Raw genomic sequence first — 21,185 nt, 5'->3', positions numbered from 1 at the left:
TGGTTAGCAGATATCAAGGGAACCCTGGCAAAGCACATTGGATTGCGGTGAAGAACATCCTTAAGTACCTTCGGAGGACGAAAGAATGGTTCTTAGTCCTTGGAGGGAGTGATGACTTGAAGGTGCGAGGGTATAGTGATGCCAGCTTTCAGACCGACAGGGACAACTACCGTTCGCAGTCGGGCTGGGTCTTTACCCTAAATGGAGGAGCAGTGACATGGAAAAGTTCCAAGCAAGAAACCGTAGCTGATTCAACATGCGAATCAGAGTACATTGCAGCGAGCGAAGCGTCGAAGGAGGCAATATGGCTGAAGAACTTCATTGGTGATCTTGGAGTTGTGCCGGCCATAAAGGAGCCCATGGAGATTTTCTGTGATAACGAAGGTGCGGTTGCCTTGACCAAGGAACCGAGGGATCATGGTAGATCTCGACATATCGACAGAAAATATCACTTCATTAGACATCGTGTAGAAGAAGGACAACTCGTAGTGAAGAGGATATCATCAGAAGATAACCCAGCAGATCCGCTTACGAAGGGACTGAGTAGGGTTAAGCACTTGCAGCATGCTAGGAGTATTGGGCTGAAGGATGATATTAGTATAGATTAGATAGTATTAGAAATGTAAAATAGATAAATGTAATTAACATTTGATGATTAAATAAAGGAGTTTTATTTATGAGTAAAGTTACTATCACATGTTAATTGTTTAACTATTGTTTCACTTTGCATGTTTTGACTTCCAGAATAATTGAGTTTATTAGGAATAATCGAATTATTCAAATGGTCCACAATCGTTCATATGTTGGGAGTAGATATGAATGAAGATTGTCATGAATTGGAGTGTAGAGTGTCTAAATGGTGTTAGACATAGCAAGGGTTGCTGCAACGTTCATGAGTGCTTATGAACTGGTTTTGAGCATTGGAATAAACCCGCGCTTGCTGGAATCACCTTATGGAATACGATATAAAAGGTGATCGCGAGACGATAATATCATATGGTCTTAAAACCTAGATATATGGTTTATTATTTGTTAATTGATTGTGCATTGATAATGCGAAAACGCATCAGTAACTTGATGTTATAAAACGCATTGTTGTGTATAGTTGGTTAATGAATAAGTAAATGCATATAAGTCGAAGTTTATCTGTAAATTTTATCCTAAGAGGGTAGAAGAGATATCTTGGCCAATCGATGATTTGATTTGACTTATGTGCCGGGCCCGGTCAGAACTGAATTGATGTGTTCGATTAAGTTCTATGTCAAATAAATCGGAGATCGAGAAATCTAAATGCTAGACTAACCATTCCATAGGATTGTCAGCATGATATCTAACAGAGGACTGTACGATCCCTTATCTAAAGGACAAGATTGATTAGATCAGAGTTGACAGCGTCTTTGAGAGCTACGATTGCAAACCGTATTGTACTTGTATAGTTACTGGACTTATCCAAGTGGGAGACTGTTGGAATAGTGTCTAAGGCTGTAACTATATTCGGTTGTGCATGGTCCTTTTGGGTTGCCTTCACCATAGCAACTTGAAGGATGATTTGTTAAGAGAGAGTAAATATTATAAGGAATAATATATAGCTATTTGATTAATATAAGTCATAAATTAATTGGTATTAATTTGGTGACTTAAAGAGATTAATTAAATAAGAGGGTATAAACTGTCAATTATTTGATAGTTAGACTTTAGACTATAAATCCATTAGGATACACCTTGGACGGATTCTAAGAGCTTTAGGATAGCTCAAATCGTCCATATGGTTATCTATGGAATGGATTTGGATAGCCTTAAGAGAAGATTATCCAATTAGGGTTTAGGGTGAAACCCTTAAGGAGTCTAAAGGTATAAATAGGCCCTTGGGATGGGGAATTCGTGTACAACTTTGTAAAACCTGAAAAAGGGAACCTCTGGTCGAATTCCATCCCCTCTCCTCTCTCCTAAATCATCTTGCTTGCTATTGGTGTTTGTAAACCATTAGAGGAGTGACAATTGTGACTCTAGAAGCTCCAAGACAAACAAGATCAACAAGGGATTCAAAGGTATGATTCTAGATCTGTTTTAATTTTGTTGTTTAACCTAATTAGCCATTAGAAGTCTTGGATTCAAAAGCATGTTTATTAGAAAGCCTAGATCCAAGCAATAGGGTTTTTGCATGCGCACATAGGAAAGTTCTTATGGCTAAAACCCAACAGTTTTAAGCCCTTAAATCACTCCTAGCATTTTATGGTAATAGTCTAAGGCCATTTGGGGAATAAAAACCAACATTTTGGCATGTTTGAAGGTGTTTACGGCCTTGACACATGTCTGGGATGTAAACTCCTTTTACCCCTTCATTTCATTGTGTTTAATTGATCTAAACCCGAAATAGCAAGCCCCTAATTCATGTATTAAGCCTAAGGGTGGTTTGGGAGTGTTTTGGGGGCACTTTTGCAAGGTTTAGAGGTGTTTACGGCCTAAGCATGTGCTTGGGCTGTAAACTCTCTTTTATGCCCTAAATTTATTGTTTTAAATGATCAAACACTCCTAGGCTAAATCCTCAATTTATTTCCAAGCCTTTAGGGACATTTTTGGGTCTTTTTGGCCTCAATTAAGGTGTTTACGGCCTAAGGGGGATCTTAGGCCGTGAACTCCTTTCCAACAGCTTAAATGGTCGAATTTTAAGCTATAATCACGAGTCATAATGTTTAGAACAAGCTAGGGTAAGTGGACTTACGATTTGGAAGCGTTTGGTTGCGGATTCGGGTCAAAAACGAGTCTAGAGAGAGAGTATAGAGAGAGAGGGTGGAAAAGGCTCAAATGGAGTTTACTCTCCCTTATATACGGGTGGGAGTTGGAGCTCAGTGATATTCTACCCGATACTGTCGTTTAACGGGGCTTTTGGTCTCACCCGATTTAGTGGTCGTAATAATAAAAATTAACTTTTCCAACTAATTAGAAACGTGTATTATGAGTTTTTATTTCCTTTTATATATCATGACTTAACAACATAAATAAATAAAATATTTATTTAATTTGCGACCTCTAATTAACGGAACTTTTGTACTGTGGAATATTCCATTGACGGTAACGGGATAATGTAACGGAACAAACTTGGGTTGTCACAGTATCCATATTTATATATTCACATGTGAATATATGTATGTATGTTATATTCATATGTGAAGATACCAAAGATCAATCACCTCAAAATAAAGATGTTCCAAAACAAAACAACATAAAGGTAATTGTTTTCATTCAGATATGACTAGCTTTTGAATATAAACAAAGCTAAGCCATATATATTTATTCATATATGAATACAAGAATTCAATAGTTTTTTTTTTAATATAAAACATCCAGATTGAATTATTCATATGTTAATAGAAGAAAAATTATAGATGGGATATACAAATTATTTATAAATTATAGTAGGGATATAAAAGATATGATATGTATTTTATACCTTTTTGATTTTTCTGCATTGATCATGATTCTCTCATTGCTGGTGAATCTTTATCGGACATGTTAGTCTTCTTACCTTCATTCAATAGTGAGTAGAAGATAAATGAGTTTGACATTCATAAATGAATATTTGAATAAAACATATATATTCAGTATTTTTATTCAGATATGAATATGTATGTTATATTCATATGTAAATAGAACATATATAAGTCATTTTTGTTGTATTCATATTTAAATAATGTATATATGACAGCAAATTATGTTCTATTCATATGTGAATATAAAACATATAACTTAGTTTTATTTGCGTTCAGAAGTAAACAATACATATCAAAACAAAATTATCTTCAGTATTTTCATTTTTTGTTGTATTTTTAAGTAAAATCTCATCTAAATGTTGGCAATCACTTATGAATAAAGTTAATCAGATCTAAATGGAATACATATTTTATTTACCTTTTTGATTGATTTTTGTTTTTCGTTTATATGTATGTTTCACTGTTGGTGTTGTTTCTATAAAAGTAGTTAATATTATGACAACATAAGCAAAATGTGAAGTAACGTTTATATTTTAACAAAAAAGTTGTAAATAAGTATGAAAAATGAAGAGAAAATGTAAAATCATTTATATATCAACTAATAATGGATGAGTCTTACAAAAATTTCAAGTAAATCAAGTAATAATGAATGAGAGTTACGAGAATGAACGATTATCACAAAATTTAAAGTAAACAACCTAGTTTGAAGAATGAACAGTGTGAATACAAAATTTTTAGTTCCAAATCAACTAATAATGAACAATGATTACGAAAAATTTCAAGTAATCAAGTAATAAGTTTAGAAATGATTAGAAATCGATAAAAATCGAAGAAAAACGCCAATGATTACCTTTCATAATCAACATCAGTGAAGAAATGGTTTCATTTATGTTTTCGTCGGAAGATGTTGTTCTTTGTTTTGTTCTACTCGATGTTGGGAATCCTTTATGTTATTGAATCCTTCTGCAAATGGTTTTCGTGTTATGGGGTAACGATGATTTGTTCGAAGAGGGAATGATGGTTTTTTGTCGAGATTTGATGTGCGATGAAATTACTCAAGTGCCCTAACGGTTTAATGTTTTTGGATTATTTACAAATTTGTCACCGCTCATTAATGTATTTGGATTATTTACAAGTTTACCACCGCACGTTTTTTAAGCTCATTAAATGATTGGCTGAGAATGATTCCTCCATTTTTAATCTTTTTTCTCGGTGAGTCCGTGCTCTACACGCATACGTATTTTTTGACGCGTCGGGATTTCTTTTTCCTCTTCTTGTGCGAGTAGGATTGGAGATTTTTAGAGAAGAAGTCGATGATTTATTTGTGTTTCATTTTGAGGAAGACATGTTGCATGAAGGAGGACACCTGGTTTTTGTTTTTCCTCTTTCCTAATATCAAACTCTTCCACCACCTTCTCCGCCAATAATAGCAAAGATGGTGTATCCCACTAACGCTTAGCTTACCTGATATGCCTTCGGTATGTCCACCGATCTCTTCCTCTTCCCCCAATGTGTTCTCCCTCTTCCCCATTTGATTCAATGATTCTCCATTATCTCTTCCATTTTCTATCTCGAACTGTAAACCATAAATCGTCTTATAGGTGAAAGTTAGATCGGAAATTAATTCCAAACCTATCGTCAATTAATCATCGATTTGGATACTGAATTTTTCATTGTTTTTGGAATTACAGACAGTTTAGAGAACATGGTATCAGATGTTTCCATCAAGAAAGGTCTAGTAGAGAAATCTGGATGAGATGTTGATTGTGTTAGGAAGAGAACTTGGTATCAGATGAAGACGATTTGGCGTTGATTTGGCTATACAGGATCATCCGAATTTCATAATATTTATGATTTTAGTTTGTTTGTTTTTCTGATTATGGGAGTTTCTTGATCATCAAAGTCAAAATTGTAAAATTTTGTTATTCTTTCTGATTTGCTGCCTAATTTCATATTAATTTTGAAATTCTCCTCATAACTTTAGGGAGCAATGACCGATGTATCGTTTGTAGAACACCCCCGGGTCCGTTCTTCACTGTCGATCGTGTAGTATCAGGTAATATCTTTTTCTAGCATTCTCTTATCTCTTTGATTTTGTGTTCTTTTAGTCTTTTTGTTTGCGTATTCATCACTTTTTTTTCTTTTTCTTTTTGGAATCTCTAGGGTTGCGCCACCGTCGCTCTCTTTCTAACTGCTACAGAAACAAGAAAGGTACACAGGTAAATTACATATGCATGTTGAAAAATCTCAAATTAGGTCTTGATTATATCTTATTAATTTCTTTGATTCCATACAAACCTATTGGTTGGTTAAATTTTTACAGAACTCCCTGGCTGGATGAAGTGCACCGATTTTGTAACATCTAATTTTAAATAGATATGGTAGCAGGAATTGCGGATGAAACATGATCATTTTCAGGTAAAATTTGAAACTATTGATATTATGAGTTTTTTTATTCCCAATTTTATTTCATGATTTTGCAACTTCATCCTTCATAGAAGTGTTTTACGATAAACAAGTTGTATAATATGCTATTTAGTCATAAAACAATGATATCTTGTGAACCAAAGAAAATTAGTAACTTTAACTTTTGGTAACTACGATGGGAAACATGAGATTTAGCTTGATTTTTATTTTAAAAAAGATTTGTTACGGATTATCGGGTCTATCTTTAGTTGTTGTATTAGATAATTAAGATTATACATGTTATGAATTAACTCCTTTGACTCCATGATATCCTTTTGCGTAATTAGGTTTAGGTTTTCCTTAATTCCATGATTTATTTTTGCTTAATTGAATGTCATTTACATGGAAGCAGAGGTTATTTGTTAAAGGCTATCCCATGCAACTTAATTTTGTAGCTATAACCATCTCTTAATGGTTTATGGGAAAAAAATTACTATTTGTGCGGTTTCTTTTGTTGTTGCTTTTTTGAAATTTCTACAAAGCAGCTTGTAGGTCGTTTTTTACCACCAAGTTATCCAATATGTTTTCTCCACCTTTGCAACATGATATATCATCATTGATTTCTCTCTTCTTCTCCATCATTTTCTCCATCTACAATATTCTATATTTCAATTTTGCAATAGTTGTTGAAAACAAAGACAACATCTGCGGTTTTGTGGCCTATTTCATTTTTATTTCAACAATGGTGATGGTGATGGAACCTTGGGAAGCAAGTCGTAGTGAGAAATCAAGTTTCACAATATGTTATATCAATCCTAACTATTTTCTATGATGTTGAGTCCTTTGCTTTACTTTTAACTTGTGGTACTTAAAACTATGTGTAGGATATGAAAGAACAAGGATGGAAATATGGGGGTGTCGAATGTAGATTTTTTTACTACAATTCTTGGCTTTAATATTTAGAACAATGACTAGTGTTGGTTCTCACCATCTCTTCCACATTCTTTCTCTACTATTGCATATCTTGGTTTTATTCGTTCTTTTCTTAAACTATTGATCCTATTTGTTACCTTTTCAATTTTTAATGATATGCTCATAGAGAATGGATTGGAACATTGTTCTTTATAACTTACAAAAGCACAAATATGACATATGCATTAGTGAAGTCTAGAGTAATTGCCATCCCCGAGATCACAATAAGTCATAACAACATCAGACTCACCTTTTCTCCAAAACAGATAAGAAAGTTGAAAAAGGCATCACTTTTCTCCAATACTTGTTCTATAATCTTCTTCTTAACTTGATATTTATACAATCATTTTCTATTATTTTTTGTTTTTCTTTTCTAAATTCAATGGATGCTTCGTTCATTCTTGTAAAATATTTAGCTTTTTGCTAGAATGTTATTGATTCTAAAGATAGCATCATATAGGTTTTGATTCTTTGATGACAACCTTCTTTGCGTGTTTTTATTCTTATTATATTTAGAAATTTAAATGATTCATTCTATTTATTATAAATCATGGTTTGTTCCTATTTGGTTCTTGGTGCCTTAACTATATTATATCCATCTTTGCTCATTTTGTAATTCCTTATTTATAGGGTAGCAAAGATTTTTTGAGAGTTACCTGCTGGCAAAACGGAAAGAATAACAGGAAAAAAAATCCAAGTGGGTGAGTTTGTAGAACCCATCCCACATAGATCAAAGTTGAAAATTCTATCAAAATCCTTATTACTGGTAATTTTTACAAAATCTTATGTTTAGTTGAATTTTTTAAGAGTCAAACTGTAAAAGTTGGATGTTCATTGCATATAAGGTGTTTAACAAACCTCCTGAGAGTTTCTTTAAGATTTTAGTAGGCATTGGTCGGATGAATTTCATATATGGAATTCTTTTGTTCTTAACTATCTGTAATTTAATATATGCTAATCAATGAAGTTAGCCACTCACATATGTAATGAAATTATTTGATGTGTTTACTCCATTTTTTTCTTTATGGAATGATTACACTAAAATTAGTATACGTGTGTTTGCACACCTATTTCTGATGTTCAAGTGAAATATTTATTCCAAGGTATGTCTATAAATTTGATATGGTACTGCCAGATCCTAATTGAACAATATCTAACTCCTTTAATTTGCAAAAAATATAATTGCATTACTCCAAAAATAGGAGTGTGACTTCCTTGATTTGGATACTTTTTCACAACCAATGTTTGATTGGTAGAAAGGTCATGTTATGACCAATCCTCAGCAGTTGGAAGTTTCGTTTTTGCATTTTTGGACAAATCGTGGCCTGTACTTAGCACGGCCTATAGACTCTACTAGTATATATATATATATATATATATATATATATATATATATATATATATATATATATATATATATATATCCGGTAAGAAATCTTTTTTAGTAGGAAGGTAAGAAGTTTTTTTTCTACATATTTTTGTAACGAACAAAATAAATGAATCACTAGATGATTCATTTGTAAGATGATTCACAAGAAAAAATTCCCAAAAAAATATCTTTATGATTCATTTTTAAGTAAATTAAAAAAAAAAATCATTTTTATGATAATTTTAGTGAATAACAACAAAATCATTGTATAAATGAATCATCGAGATGTTTTTTTTTTTTTGAGAATTTTTTTTTATGAATAATCTTACTAATAAATCATCTAATGATTCATTTTGTTTATTAATATGTAGAAAAAAAACTTCTTACCTTCCTATCAAAAATTTCCTTCTTATTTGATCTTGACTATATATATATATATATATATATATATATATATATATATATATATATATATATATATATATATATATATATGACACAAGTCACACCCTTGTTTTGATAGAAAAGAGAGAAATAATAATCACACAACATTACTTAGATGATGAAGATAGTCAAGGTAAGTAACATTAGTTGAATCAAAACATTCAACTCCAACAGAATAGTAGAGTTATTGAGTGTTAGTTAATCGCCATGTAATCCAATAATCAGTCAGCATTCAAGCACTGACCTCAACTCCATAAACGAGGAACAGAAGGTTTCAAGATCTTGAGCCAACTTGTCTGACAACATCCCACTTGTCTCCTCCTCCAGCATACCACTCATTTTCTGCAAACTGCTCCTTCGTTCTCCCTGTAACTCTTGTTCTCTTTTCATCTCCATCTCCATTTCTTCTCTTAGTATCATCATCTCTTCCTGTTTCACTTTCCTCTTAAACAAAAACTCCACAAACTCAATCAACAGATTCTCGAATTCCATTTTTCCAGTTTCTTTCATCTCCAACACAATCTCTCTCTCCTCGACCACGGTTCCAAGCTTGGTTTCCGTCTCCTCCATGGACTTGGTGCACTTCTGGATCTCCATCTCAGCAGCCTGAATTTCCCGATCCAGATCCCGTAACTTCCCGCTAAGTCTTTCCGATTCCTTTCTCACTGTTTCCAGTTTTTCCCGATCGTGATTCATTTGAAGTTGTAGCTTCGTCTTCTCCTCTTCAGATTTGAGTAATTCGGTTGCCTTGCCGCCGATTTGCCAGTTTGTGTTCTCGACGTTATCTATGGCCAGGAGAACTGTATCCTTTTCTCGTTTCTTATTCTCTTCCTCGATCTTCAGTTTCAAAGTTGCTATGTTGTTCTTCAACTCTGCTTCCGATTGTTTAATTGTTAAATGTAATCGCTGGGTCTCATCCTTGGCAGCTTCAAGACCCGCGAATTCTTTCTTCTTCAACTTCAAATTCAACGATGAAGCATGTGATCTGGCCCTCGTCTGAGCTTCACGCTGTTCGAAGTAACCAAGAGATGAAGAGAAATTGGCCATGGAGAATCGTAGTGCGGTTAGCTTTCTCTCGAGCGCGGTTTCCTGTTCTTTCAGATCGGAAATAATGAGATTATACGACGCGTAATCCTTTTGTTTAATATCAACCATAGATTCCAATGACTGTATATCCCGTGTAAGCCGATCAATCTCGATAATTCCTCTCTCGAGTGACCTAAACAAACCGACGCTCTCGGAAGATTTTGAAAGCATTTCATGTGCTCTATCTAACTTTTCCCGGAGATTAACGAATCTGTCTTCTTCTACCTTTGGTTCATCAACAAATTTGAAATCTTCAACCATCCTTACCTCCTCCATGGGACTGGTAGAAGGTTCATCTAGATCAAGAAATTCGCTTGTTCTCGGACTGGAACATTGACTGTTAGTGTGTTCCTCCTGCTGCACAGACACTTCTACTAGATTTCTTCCACAAGATAAAGCAAAACCTTCGTCCAATTGGATTTCATCCCCTTCACAAACATGAGATCCAAAAGCGTGTTCTTCATCAACTCCCAGAAAATTAGCATCTCCATCTCCATCACGGGTTTGAGGTTCGGTTGAAGAGATGATTCTTTTCAACTCGTCTCTTTCTTGCATTGCCTTCTCATACAATCCCATCAATTTATCGTTTTCTTCATGCATTTCAATGAGCTGATGCTCTAAATTCTCTTTTTCTCTTTTCAAGTTCATTTCAAGTTCCTTTTGAGCTAAGTGGACGTAGTCATCATTTTTAGCCTCTTCAGCTTTGGTGATGTTCTGTTGACTGTCTGCAACTGCTCGCTCATAAAGTTCAATTAGTTTATTGTTGTCATCTATTAGCATCTTGATTTTTGTTCGTAATCCATCATTTTCTTTAGACAATATGATTGCTGTTTCATGAGCTTCTGCTTCTCTTTGACTTGCAGCTGCAATGGCATCAACCATGGTTTGTAGCTCTCTTTGATCACTTACAGCCACAGTGGGTGTGGGTGTAGTTACTAACGGGAACTCAAACTCTGTTTTCTCAGTGTGGCGAGGAGTTACAGGGTCCTGCAAAAAAAAAAACATTAGCAAATCATATCAAGAACCCAAATCAACGAATCCATGTGTACAATACATGGAGACATTGAACTGGACCTGGACATGAGATAGATGTCTTTCAATGGGATTTGTTTACCTTGAGGCTGAAAAAGTCGCCATCTCTTTGACTGTCCATCATCATGTCAATGCCAATATCAAAACTTTTTTCCTGGTTCAGTAGAACAAAATTGGTGCATTTACATTACAATTGTGAGGAGGAAGAAAATTAAAAAATGAAAAATGAAGCCAGAACCAGAATACATTAACTGGCTTGCAAATAAATTATAATATACCTTAACTTGTGGAATCTCTGATTCATGCATTAGTTTCCAGTCAAGTGCTTCCAGCAGCTGTATATTACGCAACAGCATTAAAGAAGAGTTAATTGTCATTTGTCAAAAAGGATAAACAAGTAAAGTAATTTTAGCATAAGTAGACCTTATCCTCAAGTATCATGATCTGTTCCTTCATGCTTTCCTGCTCCCCTTCCTCATAAAACGACTTTAATCTGTATTTTATGGCAGAGAGAGAGTTACAAGCATGAAATATGCGATCCACTCAAAGTCGTATTGGGAATGTTTTCGGAGATGTATTGAAAACATAAATAAAAAAAATAAAAACAGGATGAAAACAAAGTAAGTGAAAGAAAGACATGCCTTCTGATCTCTTCTTTCAGTCTAAGATTTTCCATGGCAAATCGTGTGACTTCTTGGTTCCTATCAACCTGGGAGCGTAGTACTTCTAACTCCTTTAAATGTTCTTCTTTTTCTTTTAGCAAGTGCGTCTCAGCAGAGATCTTGCCAGAGACCACACCCTCAAGCCTCTTTACTGCAGCCTCACGAAACCTTAATCTCATTTTCAATCCCTGTATCTCATCTTCCCTTTGTTTTGCCTACAAATACCCCAAAATAAAGTAACAAACCTTCTAACTAAATCATATACATATATTATATTCATGTAATAAAAGGATTAGAGCCAAGTATGTTATGTTAAGTTACATACCAATTGCATGGCAGCCTGGCTTTCAGCGGTTACTGCCTGCAACGTCAGATCTTTATCTTTTTCCCTCCTGAAAGCACCAACAAGGGCTACTTCATACTCTTTCTTCTGCAAATAAATTACAAACAACCTCAACCTTTTTAGATCTTTCATTCCAAATGCCAAAAAAAGCAACTACTATATAAGATATTACACTGTATTTTCAAAATATATTTCTTAGTCTACTTTGAAAAATCTACTCAATTAAAATGTTTATGACTTTATTTTATCAGTGACAATAACAAGTACCTGAGACATCCGTTTAACAGCAGTAACTGGACTAAATGATCCCTGAAACCCTTCCCATCTGAAGCCTCCCGGAGATCCCACAGCCCAACCATCATTTTCATGATTCCCAGTTCCAGTTCCAGTTCCCCCATTAATCACGCTTTGCAAGTGAGATACTTCTTTCTAACAACCACAAAATCTTCAATTACAATATAATTTAACTTGGTTCTTCCTATGGCATTGTAGTTTGGACAATCTACCCAATTATACCATTGTCATCCAAATACAAACACTGGGTAGATTTTTTTCAAAGTACAAAAATGCTATAAATGTTTCAAAAAAGAAATATAGAATTTGGTTAAGGGATGAAGGTGTTAATGAAAAAAGATATATGATTAAATGCAAGCAATAACACAAAAGAGTATGGAAAACTTGAAGTAAAACCAACCTTAAGTTGTTGAATCTGCATCCTCATAGCAAGAACATCTCCAGAAGCATCTTCGTTTATGGTAGCCTGAAGAGATAAAATTTCACAGCACACACGCAATCAGTTGAATGGTTTGATTACAGATGATAACTATTTATTATCACAAGGAAAGGCATGGCATGGACATACATGATTTTTGATGTACTTGGCACGTTGAGCAAACTTGAGTGTGCTCAATGTCTCCAATGAATTGCTGCAGACTCAGTCATAATACATTTGTTAATAATACTTTATGGCCAGGACTAGACAACTTTTCTATAGCTTTTTTGGATGTTCTGTTCAGGAGGAGACGAGGACATTCTTGTCTTTTGCACAAAAGAATTGCAATTTTTGTCCCATTCACATCAATGTCTAATGCACTACAACCCAACCTGTTACGTCATGTAATGTGTAACAAACCTAAGTGTGACAATATTCCCAATAGCTAAGGCTGTTATGATGTACATCCACTATCTATTTTCATTTTTCACCAATGTGCATGATTTGCTTTGGCAACCATGTCACCCTTTAAAGTCCGTGCTTTTTAAACATCATTAAAAGATCTCAATTTTAGTTGTAGATACTTAAAAAAAAATAGTTTTTGAGATGCAAATGAACCAATTCTCAAGAAACCTTGACACCATGCACTCACCAACTAGATGGACTGATATTAGCAATTATTGTAGTCTTTGAATTTCCTCCCAAAGAATCCTGAAATCAAGCAATCTATTGTATTAGTATTACATGTCAAAGTTTTTTTTATAGGGAAAAAAAAATACCAAACCTGAAGTAAAAATGTGAGCTTTGAATCACGGTATGGAACATGAAGAGATTTCCCATTTGATACATTGACAAGGTTCATGATAACAAGTCTGCATATGCAACATGCATGACAAATAGAAGAAAAATTAAGTTAAAAGTACAGTTAATTAGAAGAAAGGCTATTTTTTTTATAAACTCAAGATGTGCATAATAAGCCTGAATAAATACCCTAAAGTTGAAAGTGATTTGTTTATATTGGTGGCTTCTTTAAGACGTTCTCCTTCTGCACCAGAACTTTTCTGCCTGCATAATAACAATATGTATTAGCATACAGTCCAGGGACCATGTCAAAATCTACAAAATTTTAAGAATGAAATACGGAAGAAATTGAAAGTCTTCAAAAAAGTTGAGGTACATAGTAGGAACAAATGTGAAACTTGGTTATTATTTAATGACATAGTGCAGATAACTTTAAAGGATATAAAATGTTCACATCTTACCTTTCAGAGCCTGCCAAATCCACAAGATTAAGACGGGCAAACCGATGATGTGTCACACCTTGAGAGTCCCACTATAAGAAAAGAAGTTGGTTAAAACTGAAGAGTATTGATTTGAATGACTATAGTAAAAACAATGAGAGTTTATAATCATAATTCATAATGACATAAAAAGAAAGGCTACTCACTTTACTTTCTATTATGCATGTAAACACACTATGAGACCGACTGCTTGCACGATTCATATTTGTGGAGGCAACCTTTCTATTTGCTGCACCCTGAAATACAAAAATAACAAATGAAGAAAAGTAGGATTTCAGGATAAGATTTTTTAATGATCAGTTTGGTTGGATGGAATGGAATAGAATAGACATGGACCCAAAAAAGGTAATGGAATGAATCAATACATTCCATTTCATTACAGAATGAAAATAAAGTAAAAGAAGATATCTACCCAGGCTAAGGAATGAAAATTAACAAGACAGAAAGGAATCACTTTTTTTCAGAAAGGGTGAGGTTCCATTTCATTCCATCTAATAAAACAAACAGTTTGTTTATTCTATTAAAATCAATTTTATTCTTTTCCTGATTGCAACATAACAGAATGTGATTCTATTCCAACTTGCAATTAGAAACATAAACTATTGATACTGACTACTGAGAAGTGAGAACTCAGAGTGGACCTGAATAAGTTGTTGTATCACATCTCTAGCACTTGTAACCTCAATCTCCTTGAGATTATCAACATACACCCCTTTCTTAGTGTCTTCTCTTATCTGAAATATATACAGAACTTTAATATATTTTGTTTGATACTTATTTATGATGAGTAATCAAACAAGAGCTTTATGTCAATACACATGAGTTCTACATTAAATTTGTAATGTCATAAAAGACCCATACAAAACTAGCTCTTCAATAATCATGAAATACTTCTATTAAAAAGAAAAGGGTTAGAGCATAAAATAGCAATGTACTTCCATTGATTTGTTTATTATAGTATCCCATGTTCATTTCTTCCTATTAGAGCATTGTACTTTGGAGAATCTACCCAACTATATATATATATATATATATATATATGGAAGTAGAATGCTATAATTGGGCAGATATTTCAAGGTCAATGCCTTAACAAGAATGGTTACAATGTTGTAATAGAAGAGGGGTATATATATATATATAGTAAACTAATAAAGGAAAGTAAATTACTAGTTGAAAAGGAGAGAAATAAAGTTATGGTAAGTGTGACCTGTAAATTGGTGGATGATGGATCTAACAGGTCAAGGATTTGCTCATTGTATATCTCCAAAAACGAGCATTTACAAGTGTATTGTATTTTTTCTTCCCTCCGAGCCTCCCTTTCCTGCAAAACCTCGGTTGGACACACACATCAGTATCACATTAGATTGTGAATAAGATCTTTTATAAGAATCTACCATGACAACAGAATAACTTGTACAAGTATTTAGGAAAAAAAAACAAACAAACTTATTGTACAATTTATGTACATGCCAAAATTCTCATCATAGAGAGAGGCAAAAGGAACTCAAGGAAAATTTTTAGATGAGTTTATATAGCATCCTACTTTTACTGCTTCCTATTACACCATTGTACTTTTATTAATCTACCCAATTATAGCAATGTTATACAAATATAGAGCCATTTTCACTGCACTAACTGAGTAAATTATTGTGAGTATAATGTCATGTTAGAAAATTTTTAAAAAAAAAATGTTATATTTTGGTAGATTTTTTAGAGTACAATGTGTTAATAAGAAAAAAGAGTGAAATACAATGTTGCAACAGAAAAAAAAAAAAATGAAAGTAGGCAAACATATAAATGACAGTATGTTGTTATTTCTTGCATCTGGGCATATAATAATTACCTTTTGTATCCGTGTAAACAGATACTCAAAGACCCTAGGTGTCATCCCAGAATTGACACTATGTCTTCGAGAGCCTCCATCGATATCCCCAAGCATAGTGTGGGTCTTTCCACTACCAGTCTAAAGTTAAACAGTTAAAAAAATGTTACAAAAAAGTAAATTTCCCCACCTAGAATTTTGCAAGAAGAATAAAAAATAATAAAAGCAAATTTTAGGAAACACCAACATAATCTCTACCCATAACAACAATGCAGTTACATTTCTTTCCTGATAATAAAAAGATCTACCCCAAAACTTGTAAAGTGCTTACAAGTTCATTTTCCATTTTCTATAATAAAAGATAAGTATGTTACCACTTTGGATAAGGAATTGTAGAATGTTGTTATTGTGTGTAATTTGTAAATTAATGCAAGTACCTTGCTATTCTATTCTAGGTAATTTGTAAAGCACATTTTACATGTTTAGGTTACATATTGGGATTATCGGTGAAAAGTACATCCTTATTATGAGTGAAGAACCAAAGTATGTTGCTACTATGGATAAAAATAAACATGCACGGTATATTAGTGAGAAGAGTAAAGTATGTTGCTAGTTCCTGCAATTTGTCCATAATAAACTGTAATCTATATTAATATTCAATCAATCAATCAACTATAAGCAGAAATGCAGAAAATAGAACATAAAAATAGGCAGACTCACTTGGCCATAAGCAAACATGCAGCTATTGTAGCCTCCCATGCAGTTTTCCACCATTGGTACTCCAGCAACTTTGAACATCATTTCCTACAATATTATTGGTTCATGAAAGAAACACACAAATGATGTACGAGTACTCAAAAGAAACGAAACACATCTGGCTAACATGCTCTTCAGCAGCATGTAATACTTTGAAAGATCTACCCAATTATAGGAAGATCCTCAAATACAAAGCAATTTTAACTTATAATGTCCTAATAAATATAAACTTTAAGTAGTACAACGTTCTTGAATTGTACAATGCTGTGGTAGAAAGAAAATTAAAAGTAGGATGTTATAATCCACAAATAAACAGAAGTACCTGGCTAACATGTTCATCGGCAACATGGTCAAAGGTAAAGCGTGCTTCTGGGGGACCAGTCCATGTAATAGTTTGGCTACTTCCCTGTTTGACACATCTACTTGGTCCCTGAACAGCAATCTCAGAATCGCTAAGAGGTCGTACTCTTATGATGACCTGCATTCAGTAACATTTCAGAAATAATTTTTTTTAAATCTTGGTCTTAGAAATTTTAAATTTCAGTAAGCTAAGAACCAATTAATCGTCAACATAATTTATAAGAATAAAAACAGAATAGCTTGGAATGAAACCATGAGAAGAATCTATAAGTTATAAAACTTTGGGTAGCCTCGTCACTAGGTTGAACTAATTTGTCAAATAGAAACCCTAAATCAGTGAGTAGTACCTGCACATTATGGTCTTTCCAGAAGGCTGGATCTTCTCGGAACTCAAAACTATCGTTCAGATTGACCGCGATAGATGAATAGTCGCCCCTATCTCTGAAAATGGAAACGGCAGATGAATTCAAAGGCGTCTCTTTCATTACTGACTTAAGAAGATCTGGCGTGCCCCTGATCGGTGGCTGCATCGATTCCGATGGACGGCAATGTTCTTGGTAACCAAATCTAGTCTTGAAGTCGCTCGAAGTCTCAGAAATGTGTGGCATTGAGCTGATGTGTGAGAGAGAGAGAGAGAGAGAGATTTGGGTTTGGATTCAAATGGAGTGGAAGTGTGGAACGTTCTGGGGTTTCAACCTTTCAATATTTGAAATTTTTGAAATGTGGAGGCCGCGTCTGGTTTGAATTATTCGAATCTAAAAACTAAAAAGTACATGTTTAGTCCCTCAACTCTTAACTTTAATCAATATTTTCCCCTTTTTCCAAGTTTTCTATGTCAGTATGTAAGGTTATTGATCGGGTAAATTTTTCGGGTTTCGGGTAATTCGGGTTTTTCATATAAAAAATTTACCCGTTACCCTACCCAAATTAAATTCGGGTAATTCGGGTGTGGGTAATTCAAGTAAGGGTAATTCGGGTATTACCCGATTTTTAAATTTTTTAATGGCACCTAAAAATAAATGTAATGAAATAAGTATGCCGTGCTAAACTTTGAACATTGAGATTTTTTACTCAATAATATTTGAGATATCAAGTATTCTTTCCAAACTTTCGATCTTGGGTTGAATTCTTTATTTTTTTTTTCTATTTTTCTTATGGAACTTGATCATTGATTGGGTTGCAACTTCAATCATCTCATCTTCTACTTCAATATAGTCATCCATTGGTGACGAATACCAATGAAGAGCGGACGAGGTACGATGGTTTTTTGACGTTGGGAAAATAGAACGAGTCTCAACAAGGGAAATTGGGATTTGGGAATTGGGAGGGTTAGATAAACTCATAAAGGAACATTATTTCTTATATATATTTCGGGTAATCGGGTATACCCGAAACCCAAACAACTTACCCTTTAACCGACCTGAAAAAATTCGGGTTACCCATTTACCTGAAAAAATTAACCCGATACCCGAAAAAATCGGGTGGGTAATTTGGGTAACAGGTATTTTTGACAGGGCTATCAGTATAGTAATGCATAAATAGACGTAATTAAATGTGTTTTAATGTGCGGCAGACTCCGTATGGGAATGAGAGGGAAGCACGGTACCAACATGAACAACGCCCAGGCAGTGTAGTATCGCTTTCATGAATACGTTGTGCGTATGGAAAGATAACCATTTTTGATTTGATTCGTTAGGTTTGAAAAGGGAAGAGAGGAAAAAACTATGTGGAGATAATGTGGCATGTTGGAATGTTGAGATGGATTTTTCAAAAGAATAAATAACAGATGTTGAAAGCAAGTAAAGATATTTTCGTTGTAGAAAAAAATGATTTTTTAAGATAAATATATCATATCTTAAGTTACATATTTTTCCAAATATTCGTTTTCATTCTCAAAAAGTTGCAACAATTATTTCGAAAACGTACATCCAAGCAAATTTTGATAGATAAATTGGGATAGAAAGAATTACCTCATATTCAGTTGTCTTCGACTCGATCAACTCATTCTCCTCGTTGATATAAATGTTAGGTATGGTTTATATGGCTACATTTGACTTATGTTGTATCGTGTTAACATGTTGGGTTGTAGAGTTTGGATTTATTTGTAATGTCAAGAAGTTGGTGTGGATGAGGTTTTTTGTTATCCAAAATAAACCTTTTCGTTTTTTGGTATATGTTAACATTTGTAATGTAACATCCATAAAAATCATGTCAAATTTAAACTATATAAAACATTTTTAAAAACCAACAATTATTACGAAACATGTTTCCACAGTAGTATAATGTCAGAGTATCCCATAATTAATCATAAAAATCATGAAATATGGGAGCTGTACGATCACGCATTCGCCTTCCCGCGATCATCAGAGGTACCTGAAATAATAATCTATAAATGTAAGCTCGAAGGCTTAGTGGGTTACCCCTAAAATACCAACGTCGTAAAACATATCAATAACATATAATCAAACATCATGCATAATGAGCCTTCAGCCTGACTGGACCGTCTCGCAAGCCTTCAGCCTATCTGGACCGCTCTCTGAGCCTTCGGCACGTTCAGACTGCCTTGCAGGGCCTACAGCCTATCCCGACCACTCGTCAGGCCTTCAGCCATGCCCGGGTTTCGGGGCTAAACATTTTTAGACAATGTAATAGTCGAGGTCAACTATTGTAAATCTTTTTGAAGTAATAAAGATGAAATATTTGAATTCTATGTGAATTATGTGTATTTTTGTGCTTATTACTTAATTATATAAATATAATTAATAAAGGATAAAAATAAGCATCAAAATTAAAGTTTGCGATAAGCCTAATATCTTTACATAAAGTTGTAGTGGTCGAAAAAAGGGTTCCGTACATATAAAGAACACCGAAATCCGAGTTATAACGAAGAAGTTATGGCTCGCCGAAGTTTTTCGGCAAAACCGGCACGACACCGAGAGACGTAAATAGTGAATTTACGATGGAGGACTTTTTAGCCTGAGTGATCTAAACCAAAGTTTTATTATATGTTAAATCGAGAACATCCATAAAAAGAACGCCCAAATCTGACTTCGTATGAGGAAGTTATGGTTTTTCTAAGATTCGACTTAGCATTCTACAACCCCGAAACTCGAATTTTAGTTCGAGCGGTTTTCGGCTTACGCAACCTAAATGAGAGTTGAAGATCTCATTAATAGGAACTCAATGGTAAAAAGACAGACAAAAACGGAGTCCGTATGAAGGAGTTACGAATTCTTCGCGGTCATTTAGCAGGCTAATCTCTTCCTACTATTAAATTTAAGATCGGTCAAGAATTAGCCGATAAAGTCTAAATGAAAGTTGTAGATCTTGTTTTTACCTACACATGGAAAAAAGGAACATCAAAAACGGAGCTCGTATGCGAAAGTTACAGGGTTTAGAAGTCAGCATGGTGCTGCTGTAAAAGGGGTGACGTGGCTGAATATGGGCCAAGGCTTTCTCCCCAAGGAAAACCATCAGGTGATGACACGTGGCACCGACTCAGCGAGTCCGTGAACTGACTCGGCAAGTCCATCACGATTTCACCCTATAAATAGAAGTGTCGGGTTCTCTCATTTCTCACACCTTTCCCCACTTCTTTCTCTCTCTACACTCTCTCTCTCTAGTCTATCCTAGGTAAACCCCCTAGCACCCAAAGGAAGCCCTGAGGCTCCCGAAGCCCCAAGAAAAGAGTCTTTCGACTCGGAAACGCTACTCCAGAGAAGTCCGGTTTTGAGAAAAACCCGCTGTAAGTGAGCTACGCCTAGCCTATCTTTAGTGTAGATTATGTTTTAATATAGTAATGTTACTAGGACCTTATAATAAGTACTTGTGCTATTATTATGGGTTATATAAGTATCGTTTAACGCTTATATAATAGTAATAATAGCTAAACTATTAATTAGTCTCGGTGAATATTAGATTAAACCCTAGTGGTAATGATACTAGGTTTTGCCGAAGGAAAATTGTGTTAAGAGTAACGAAGTTGTCCAAGCGCAGAGTGTAACGCCCGTAGATGCGGGCTAGTCAATTTAGAGATAATAGGGGTCGAAAATGACTTTTCAACAAAAGATTATTTAGAATAGATAATCTTAGCCAAGTTGTAAAATATGTTACAAGGTTTCCGTACATATAAAGACCGCCAAAATCCGAGTTATAACAAAGAAGTTATGACCCATCGAAGTTTCGCGACGAAACCGACACGATACCAGGAAGCGTAAATAGTGAATTTACGATAGAGCGAGATTTAGCCTTAGCGATTTAAACGAAAGTCGTGGAATACGTTAAACCGAGAGCGTCCATAAAGAGAACGCCCAAATCTGACTTTGTATGAGGAAGTTATGATTTTTCGAAGTTTCGGATTAGCAGTGCACAACCCGAAATTCGAATAATAGATCGAGCAGTTTTTAGCCGACATGACCTAAACGAGAAT

General features: G+C 34.4%; 1 protein-coding gene and 1 long non-coding RNA gene across 5 annotated transcripts; one reads left to right on the top strand and one right to left on the bottom strand.

The window, feature by feature from the left end:
• Positions 1-4,789: 4,789 nt before the first annotated feature.
• On the top strand, positions 4,790-7,875 carry LOC145028917 (uncharacterized). Of its 3 annotated transcripts, XR_013676260.1 has the most exons (6): positions 4,980-5,092; positions 5,183-5,402; positions 5,476-5,547; positions 5,655-5,710; positions 5,815-5,909; positions 7,500-7,875. It is a non-coding gene; the product is annotated as an uncharacterized LOC145028917 (long non-coding RNA). The 3 variants fall into 3 exon arrangements; XR_013676259.1 differs by lacking the exon at positions 4,980-5,092 and adding an exon at positions 4,790-4,969 and having other exon boundaries at positions 5,183-5,547; XR_013676258.1 differs by having other exon boundaries at positions 5,183-5,547.
• An 896-nt stretch (positions 7,876-8,771) lies between these two features.
• LOC145031102 (P-loop containing nucleoside triphosphate hydrolases superfamily protein) lies at positions 8,772-17,443 on the bottom strand. Of its 2 annotated transcripts, none has more exons than XM_078979598.1 (20): positions 17,104-17,443; positions 16,719-16,874; positions 16,361-16,444; positions 15,662-15,781; positions 15,026-15,139; positions 14,460-14,552; positions 13,965-14,054; positions 13,780-13,850; positions 13,508-13,582; positions 13,302-13,389; positions 13,170-13,228; positions 12,668-12,731; positions 12,500-12,565; positions 12,073-12,234; positions 11,788-11,892; positions 11,442-11,677; positions 11,224-11,293; positions 11,079-11,135; positions 10,883-10,954; positions 8,772-10,755 (listed from the first exon to the last, which is right to left on the bottom strand). In XM_078979598.1, the coding sequence occupies exons 1-20, from the start codon at positions 17,362-17,364 to the stop codon at positions 8,908-8,910; spliced, it is 3,891 nt and encodes a 1,296-aa protein (XP_078835724.1). In that variant the 5' UTR covers positions 17,365-17,443; the 3' UTR covers positions 8,772-8,907. The 2 variants fall into 2 exon arrangements, with proteins under 2 accessions (XP_078835724.1, XP_078835725.1); XM_078979599.1 differs by having other exon boundaries at positions 11,788-11,889.
• Positions 17,444-21,185: the final 3,742 nt, after the last annotated feature.

Source organism: Lactuca saligna, chromosome 2 (assembly GCF_052625555.1).
Source record: "Lactuca saligna cultivar CGN05327 chromosome 2, ASM5262555v1, whole genome shotgun sequence".
NCBI lineage: Eukaryota > Viridiplantae > Streptophyta > Magnoliopsida > Asterales > Asteraceae > Lactuca > Lactuca saligna.
The sequence above is the reverse complement of the archived record's forward strand: the minus strand, read 5'-3'. Positions and strand labels throughout refer to the sequence as shown.